The 9,198-nt window shown below is 42.8% G+C and overlaps 1 protein-coding gene across 1 annotated transcript in view; it reads left to right on the top strand.

The window, feature by feature from the left end:
* Positions 1-4,387: 4,387 nt before the first annotated feature.
* Positions 4,388-9,198, top strand: part of galnt9 (polypeptide N-acetylgalactosaminyltransferase 9) — an 84,269-nt gene continuing 79,458 nt past the window's right edge. The window contains exon 1 of the mRNA XM_047592683.1: positions 4,388-5,690. Within this exon, the coding sequence (XP_047448639.1) occupies positions 5,450-5,690 (241 nt within the window). The 5' untranslated portion in view covers positions 4,388-5,449. The remainder of the gene's footprint in view (positions 5,691-9,198) is intronic.

Raw genomic sequence — 9,198 nt, 5'->3', positions numbered from 1 at the left:
CAGAGTCCGTCTCTTGGTGTGTTGTGTGTTTTTCAGTAAGGGATGTCTTATAAGCATCTGCTGAACATAATGGAGTCAGATATTTTTCAATTCTGCATTTGAGGGGGGAAAAAAACAACTTTGCATTTGTGATTTCATTTCTCTTGAGTGTTGACACATCATTGGTGGAGCCACAGTTGTCTGCCAAGGTCAGGGAGCGCATTGACTCTTAATGAGGCCCCGGCCCTGATAAACACTCGGCTGCAGGCCCCTAGTGTTTCCTCATCTCAGTGGCACGAAAACCAAAAACACGTAAAAACTTGCCCGCAGCCGAATACCACGTATTACAGTCCGCAGGGTTATCATTCTAATTTAGTTAAGGCATTAGACAAATCAACAGCTCCTGCAGCATCGCAGTGGGGAGCTGTGGCTGGAGGTAGAATGTGAATGAGCTAAGTTAAGGCAGACAGAACTGGGGCTTAGTTGTTAGCCTCAGGGTCATAGTGATAATGTATGAACTTAGCTCAGGCAGGCGAGCAGACAGCACTACATTAGTGACCGAGTATCTTAGAGTGGGTCCTTTATTCTGAAGGCGACACAGCCAGTCTGCACGTCAGCTGATCAGGGACAAACATGGATGATTTGCTCTGCTACATCGGTGGACCCGTTCCTGCCGCATCACTTTTGTTGGTTGCTTTGTCCTCCCCCATTTTCACAGTGGTCACTATGACCTTGATGGAGCTCGCGGTGAATTCGATGTCCATGCCAAAACATGATGCTTATTAAGAACTGTGAAAACAAATAGAGGACACGGCCTTTTCTCCTGGGGGAAAACATTTTTCAAACAAGTTTTAATTTAAATACTTTGATAATGTCCTTGTTAAAATATTGCGTATTTTCTTTTGTGCTGAAGTTTTTTCTTTCTTCATATTCTTGCAAAACACTCAAAGGAACACATTCTCTTGGAATGGCAGTGACACTGAATTGCAAGCTAATTAGCTGAAACTAGCTGAAATGTTTAATCACACAATACGATGTTTTGGCCTGCTGTTAAAATTTAGACTTGCAGTGCTGTGGATGTACCTTCTGGCTGTCCTTGCCTGAACACGTTCACTCTGCCAGGCCTTGTCGCCTTCTTGTGAACCAAACAGTGAGGAGCGGCCGCAACCGCCAAGTGCACTAAAATCACTGGAGCGTAGAAAACTAAATGGTCCCCAACAAAGAAATTACAACCTTGTGTTTTACAGTAGTTACTACCCTCCAAGATTTCTAGGCTTCCACTTACCTGCAGTTACTGCATTGTCCGGGGTTTTTTTTGTTTTTTTTACAGTACAATTGTGTGAAGTGAAAGGTGTCACTTGTAGCGATGAACCCACAGAGAAGTTCACCTGACTGTGCGCTTTGTCAGCTCTCTTCTATTTCACTCCTTCCACTTTTCCTGATGTATGAGATAAAAAAAAAAAAAAATCTCACCAACTGAACCTAAGTTAACTGTCCAAGCAGCAGGCAAAAAATGTTTAGCATGGCAGAGTTTGTGCTGCAAATAAGGATGGGATAGAGCTGCTACAGAGCCAGATATTTTTTTGTGTCTGGTCACCAACACGGTGACTGTCACTAAACACTTATATTGACACAAGTCTGCTTTATCTGTAAATACACTGATCACATATCATTATCACCTATTATCATGCAGGTCTGGTTGGACACAGGCCTTCTGAGGGTGTCCTGTTGTGTGTCCTGTGTGAGGCTCCATCCTGTGTCACTGCTATGGGGTGGGGGTGTCTGGTCTGGTCTAGGTGGGTGCTACATGTCTAAGTAACAGCCTCACGAATGCCATGTCCTAAAGTTTTCCATCAAAACACTTGATTGTCACAAGACGGTCAATGTTATGTACTTAACCCTGTCAGTGGTTTTAATGTTGTGGCTGTCGTGTTGTGATAATTGCTTGAACAATTGAACCAGTTGCTAGCATAAACCGGTGTCTTGCTATACCTTATACCTTTGCTTGCCATGATATCAGCTGATCTATTTCCATTCACTGTCTTAATCACAGCTCGTGCTAGGTTTGTTGAAGTGCACACGTCTTGTTAACTCCTTTCTCGTTTCTTATGAGAAATGTTTTTTAGTGAGGAAGCCCAAATAAACTGAAAATATGTTGGTTAGCTGACCAGAGCACGGTGGATAATTTAGCTGCTAGAGAAGAGGAGGAGAAGACGTGTGTTAGTTCACCAAAACCCTTTAATGCGTGGAAATAAATGAATTCTATTTTGATGGATGTTAAAGAACAGCAATGGTCTTGCAGAGTTTCTTAAGGTACACAATTTCTTGAAAAAAAAAAGCCACAGACTACAACAAACTTGACGCAGTTTCTATTCTCTTTCCTGGCTGCTTGACCAGACCAGCCTTATATCTCAAACCCTGCTTATTGTAGCAATAACAACTATGGAAAAATAGCAAAACAGCAAATAATAATACAGTGGAGTGTTCACTGAAAGCTAGTGTATGATGGATCTCAGACCTTGGAGGTCTATGTTTCATTTCAATACTAAAAATGTATGAATTAAAAAAAAAAATGCTTGGAGAGGTTTTTAAGTGCAGGGTATTTTATGTTATTATGAAGACAAACCTGGCTACTTGTATAATGTATTGTATGTTTCTACCCACTGGATTAATGGATGAGCAGATTTTAACGGGTTTCTCTTCCCAGAGTCGTGACCATGAAAGCTGTTTCTTTATGTTTCATACACACAGAGATCAGATGAATGCATAGCTGTAGATATTTCTGGATGTCTTGCAGCAGCAGCAGCAGCAGCAGCAGCAGCAGCAGCAGCAGATCCACACGTTTCTGTCTGGTCTGTGTCCTCCCACAGAATATGCTCAAGTGGCTTATGTAGAAACACTGCTGGGATGACTAAAGGTGCAGCTGGCAGTGACCCAGGTTAATATGGTTAAAACACTTGAGTGCCAGTGTCTGCAGTCACAGAGGCATGCAGGGTGCTGAATGCAGAAAACAGAACAGAAGTCTTCAGAGTCTCATAGGGGGGGTGCGTGATAGCGCAGGGGGCAGTGATACCGGAGCTGCTGTATAAGCAGCTGTGCCGAGGCCTGCACGGTGGCTGAGGCGGCTGTAACGGTGATTTCCCCACAGTCAGTTTCTGCAGACCACGAATCAAATCAGCACCTTTTGTAATGGGACTCATGTGCAGCAGGAATTCTAATTAAAGACTCCATGCAAAGTAAATTATTTTAAATTTGGTTTTCTTTCAGAGTCGGGGAAAGTGAATGCTTCGAGGCTGGAGGGGAAGTATATGGTTGCAATCATTGAAACCAAAAAGGGGTGACAACAGAAAACGCACGGCAGCGCGATCCTCGTACAACCTTTGTTGTTTTACACGCTTAAAAGCACATTTCGGTTTGTACGGACTTGGTGGAATATAAACACAGGAAGCGGCTTAATAGTTCTCGAGGAAGTTTGTGTCCTGACGAAAATGAGGTCACACTCTCTGAAACTGATCTCTGAGAAGATTAAAAATAAAAGCTCCCGAATCTGCTCTGAGAAAACTCAAACTGATTTGATCTTGAGGATGTATACCATTGAGGCATTTAGAGATTTATGAGAGTACTTACGAGATCACATTTGTACCAGATGTCCTCTGACAAAGAACTGCACACACTATGATGCTTTTGCACACACACACACACACACACACACACACACACACACACACACACACACACTGATTATGGTGAAGCAGCAAAAAAAAAAAAAAAAAAAATGGAGAGCATAAAACTGAGATCCTCTGGTGAGTGTGAAGTGGGATCAAAGAGCTTTGGGCGGCCAGTGCCATTTCTGAGTTTGCCTAATCAAGTAAAAGTACACAGTGAGTCGCTTTGATTTACTTGCAACGTTTGGTATTGGAGACGAGGAGCAGAAATCCAAAGGCGGTGAGCCGGTTAGAGAATGGAGGAGGAAGTGAATTGAACTGGTTGGTGCTTAGAATCAGCATTGCTCTATAAAACAGACGTCCATAAACATCTGTGTCTTTACGAGGTTTCTGCTGTGCTCTTTACAGAGATCTCTCAGAAGCGTAGCCTACAGTGTGAGGTAAACAGAATAATAAATGAAAGCAACCTGTCTTCCCAAAGGGTTTGATTAAAAATAGGCCATTTTACTTCCCACAGTTTGTTTAGACTTTCAACTCTAATGAAGCATGTGGTTCCTGCAAGGGTCGTTACACTTGTGAAGTCGAAGGGCAGTTGCGTAACATGCAAATCAAAACGTATGTGCAAAATGGATGTGAAACTTCAAGTCGCCCCGGGCAGCGGCATCAGAGGTGAGATGGAAACTGTTAACCTGTGCTCATCACGGATCAAATAGCGAAATCCGTTTACACATCTCTGCACGCATTTTGCCACGGTTCACTAAGCGATATGGGAAAGAGGGCTGCCATGCCGAGTGGAAGTAGGCTATTTGCTGCTTTCATAGGCGTGCTGTTTATTTTATCCCGCACAACACGGCTCCTGAATATTCATGATTGTGCCTCTAAACGTCAGGACGCAGCGGCGGCTCTTCCTCCCTGACAGAGCGCGGAGAGGCAGGGAGGAGGGACGGCATGCCAGAGCCCGGCTGCGTTTCTCCCGGCGACACCGAGCAACGGCATCGTTTCACTGCATTTGAGGGCAAATCTGCTCAACTCGCCCGACACTGCGCCGCCGACTAGGGGAAGCGGGGATGGACTGACGGGACGCAAACGCGGAGCTGGAGAGACGGAGGGAGAGAGAAAGAAAGAAAGAAAAAAGAAAGAAGGACGTAAAGAATGCAACACAGAGATAAATGCCGCCTTGTTTTTGAAGCGGGTGCATATTTTCTGGACATAAGCTGCTCGGCGCAGATCGAGTGACCACAACGCCTTTGAAAAAAAAAAGAGAGAGAGAGATGCCACAGAAAAGCTGGGATAGCTGGAAGATGCTTGGATACGAGCGGTTATTGCAGCGCATCTCCTGTAAGATGGACGAGACGTATTGGGAGTAAGGAACTGGCGACTTAGCACGTTGCGGGGAAGATATGTTTTGCAACTGCCCTAGGCTGTTCTGGAGGATGAATGCCTTCTCTGGCGTCATTTCTCGCTCGTAATATGTAGCTCAAGCGACGAGGGGAGCGTGTGCAGCTGTTTCTCGCCTAGTGAAGCCCTTAAAAAGAAAATCTCGCACGCTGGAGCTGGGCACCGTGGACACGAGCAGCAGCCTTTCCCACCTTGAACTTCCATGTGGCGAATGCTGTGTCCCGCTACGAAGTGAGCGCGGCTCCCTGAGCTGTCCGTGGTGCTGAAGGCACCGTTTCGTGCTCCTCGGGGTCCCCACGAGTTCTCGCCACGAAATCCTACAACACACAGCGAGGCGACAAAGCAGGCCACCGCACACGAACTGGCTGCTGGGCTTGACCTGAGTCAGCCAGACAAGATTCCCTTTCATGGCTGTGGCACGCAAGATCAAAACTTTGCTGACCGTCAACATCTTGGTGTTCGTGGGGATTATCCTGTTCTCAGTGTACTGCAGGATCCAGGACCGATCCGAGGAGCTCATCCAGATAGGGCGTATTTCTGACCAGAGGCTGCGAGCCAGGAATGGCAAAGTTTCCAACTTGGTGGACAGGCAATCTATTCTCCAGAGGCTGGAGAGGCTGGAGGATGTGGTTTACAATCAGTTAAACGGTAGGAGACTGAAGCTCTTCACACTATAAAGGGAAAGATCTATTCCGTGTATGAACATTAGCACAAAAACTTAAAACACATTTTATGATATAAACAGCCCTTGTGTATAAGAAGCACTTACCACGAGACTCGAGTGTATTTTCCAGTGTGCAGCCTAATGTCTTTAGGAAATCAATAAGAAAAAATCCACCTAATTTCATGCATGAAACAATGTCAAACGTGCTGGAGAGTAAAGATGTGCTGCTGAAGCTCCAGCATCGCCTGTTAAGAGGTTAATGAAGCAGGGTGATGCATTATAGTGCAATACTTTCTGTGTGTGCTTGCACCGTCTGTGCTGATAGACTTTACAGGGTTGTATTCTTTAACAGCCTATCAGACTTGGACATCCCCATCATATAATTGACTTGTTGTAAACTTCCCATAAACTTACGGTTCAAATATTGAATGTCCACTCTTTTTGTATGTATCTCAGTCACTGGAAGCCCGTGTGTCTGCAGCAGCAGCTCCTGTCAGACACAGATTAGATTTGATAAGCAGTGTGACTTTTGAAGGAGAGTCTAATGTAATCGCCCTATAGCGGAATGACTGCCTTGTATTTCATTTCATGGTCATTAGTCTGTGAGGGCAGAACTCCCCATCACAGCAGCAATCTTTAAAATCAGGTTACATCTGGCTCTTCTTCTTTTGTGGTAAATTCTCACAGTGAACTGACGATAAAACACAGACTTGGATAGATCCAATTAGATACTGAAAGTTTGTAATTCTTCATAATTGACACGCAGTCAGACAACTCAGATTAGTTTTTAATCATGTGTAAAGAAAAAACAACAAAAACAAGCAAACAAAATAAAAACAAGTGATTGTATACGTATATATTTTTTTTATCACATTAGGAAACCTTAGTGGTGAGTGAGTAGACTTTAATACATCGAACAAATAAATGACACCTAGGACCATTCATTTTAATTATTGATTAGTCTGTCAAATAGTTTCTCAGTGAATTTACCAGAGACACACACAATCTCTTCCAATATGAAAGTAATATTTCATTATTACAATCTGTATGAGAAGGAAAATCAAACACTCTTCACATTTATCAACAGAGAACAGCATTTGTTTTAGATTATTTACTTTTTAATGTACACATTGATTCATTTTTACTGCATGTAAGTCATTTTACAGCCGTTTTTTAATACTACTTTGCCTGCCTACATAAACAAACAAACAAACAAACAAACAAACAAACAAAAAACAAGCGACTAAGCAAATAGGTACGAGCCTCCTATTTTCTATTTTTAATTATGGATAATATTGGTCTGTTTGAGAAGGAACAAATCACTAAGATGCATCAAGTGTTAAGGAGATTGAAGCAGAAACTACTAAAACTGGGTTAAGAACTGTCCAACAGATTAAAAAGCTGGAAGGATAGTGGGGAACCATTGTCTTTGAGGAAAAAAATGTGGACAGAAAAAAATCCTGATTGATCATAATCAGTGACCACGTAAGCGTTTGGTGAAATCAAATTGAAGAAAAACAACAGTAGAACTCAGGGCTATGTTTAGTAGTGACTGGGACTGAACAGCTGTGTAGTCTAAAGAAAAACACTAATCAGTGAGGCTAACCGGGATAGAAAAGAAAAGAAAAAAAGGCTTCAATTTGCTAGGGAGCATAAAGATTAGACTCTGGAGCAATGGAAGAAAGGTCATGAGATCTGATGAGTCCAGATTTACCCTGTTCCAGAGTGGTGGGGCATCAGGGTAAGAAGAGAGGCAGATGAAGTGTGTGTACCCATCTAGTGTCTACTGCACCAGCCTGTGGGGGCAGTGTGATGATCTGGGGCTACTACAGTCTAGGTTCAGCAACATTATGCCCAAAGAAAGAGGTCAGCTGACCACCTGAATGACCAGTTTTATTCCATTAATGGAGTATTTTTCTTCCCTGATGGTACAGACATATTCCAAGATGACAATGTCAGGATTCATGGGGCTCAAATAGTGAAAGAGTGGTTCAGGGTGGATGAGACATCATTTTCACACATGGATAGACCAGACCTTAACCACATTGAGAATTTTTGGGATGAGCTGAAGAAGGCTTTATGCAGCTGTCAGTCTCCCCCACCATCAATACAAGATCTTGATGGGAAATGAATGCAACACCGGATAGAAATAAATCTTGTGACACTGCAGAAGCTTGTTGAAGCAATGCCACAGTAAAAGTGTGCTGTAATCAAAGCTAAAGTCAGTCCAACAAAATATTAGAATTTGTGAACTTTTTTTTCTTTTTAGTGGTGATTTTTTTAAATTTTATTTTTTGGCCAGGTAGTGTATTTTCTGCCTCTTTTTCTTTTTTACCTAGTGCAGGTGAACGTTCTGATAGCATTCTCTTTCTAGTAAGTGACTCGGAGCCAAAAATATATATGAGTGATAAACAATTTATGCAACGGGAAAAAAAGTTATATAATGATAGAAAGATAAATATATATAATGATATTTCCTGGTTCTTGCTGACAGAAGGCCATTGTTGCAATGAAAGAAACACATTTCATGAATTAAAGAGAGTACTTTTTTTCCCCCACTGCTATGCACTCGCTTGCAGAATATTGAGGCTAAGCGGGATCATAGCTAAAATGCTGTCACACTATTGGGACTGCCACAAAAGTGCTTATACCGTACATCACGGACACATCCTAATGGATCATCCGTATTCCTGTGGAAACTGGGAGCAGGGGAACGTTAGCACTGTAGCTGGAGCTATGGCAGCCTGTAATGCATGGATGACAAAATAACAGGTTCATCCCCTCCTCAGCTTTCCAGCTTTTCCAGTTTAAATAGAATACACATTATGTGAAGGCTGAAATCAGTACAACCAGTCAATCAACAATCATCCATATTCTTATGGAAGCTTAAATTAGATGACTGTGGCACCTTGCCCTTAGTTCACAACTTGTTCTCTCCGTATCTGAGTATTGCTCACTCCACTTGGGCTTGATTGATGATTGTGTTGATTGACCAGTAACACTTGCTACACTATTTCTGGTATATTCCACTCAAACTCAGTTTTCACCCGACTGTGGGGAGCGGTGTGTTAGAAACATCAGCATCGTTTGCAAAAGATACAATAAATGTTTTATTTAGCTTAATAAATACTGAATGACTGACTGGATAAAGGTTAGTTTATCTGGGAAACTGCAGGTTTATTAACTGTGTACATAGAGCCAATGGAGGGTCTGCACAGAAGAAGACAACTTCTGCCGTATTTCACTGGAGGCTGGAAATCACCGTTAGAGGCTGGAAATTTTGTACCGTCTTTCTAAAAATTCCCGTCCATGAAAGCTGTCAAAACCCTCAATTCAAGGACTCTACAGAAGCGGTGAGCGTGCGTCTTTTAGTGCTGGAGATATACCGCTCTACCTTGATGTTGAGAGATCCACAAGAAAAAGGTTGAGTGTCAGTCCGACTGTTTTCTCCGTGAGTAGTTAAAGACTTTTCACAGCTTTATGGCTCCGAAA

Source organism: Mugil cephalus, chromosome 8 (genome assembly GCF_022458985.1).
Source record: "Mugil cephalus isolate CIBA_MC_2020 chromosome 8, CIBA_Mcephalus_1.1, whole genome shotgun sequence".
NCBI classification, from domain to species: domain Eukaryota; kingdom Metazoa; phylum Chordata; class Actinopteri; order Mugiliformes; family Mugilidae; genus Mugil; species Mugil cephalus.
Note: the sequence above shows the minus strand (reverse complement) of the source record. Positions and strands in the feature narration are given on the sequence as shown.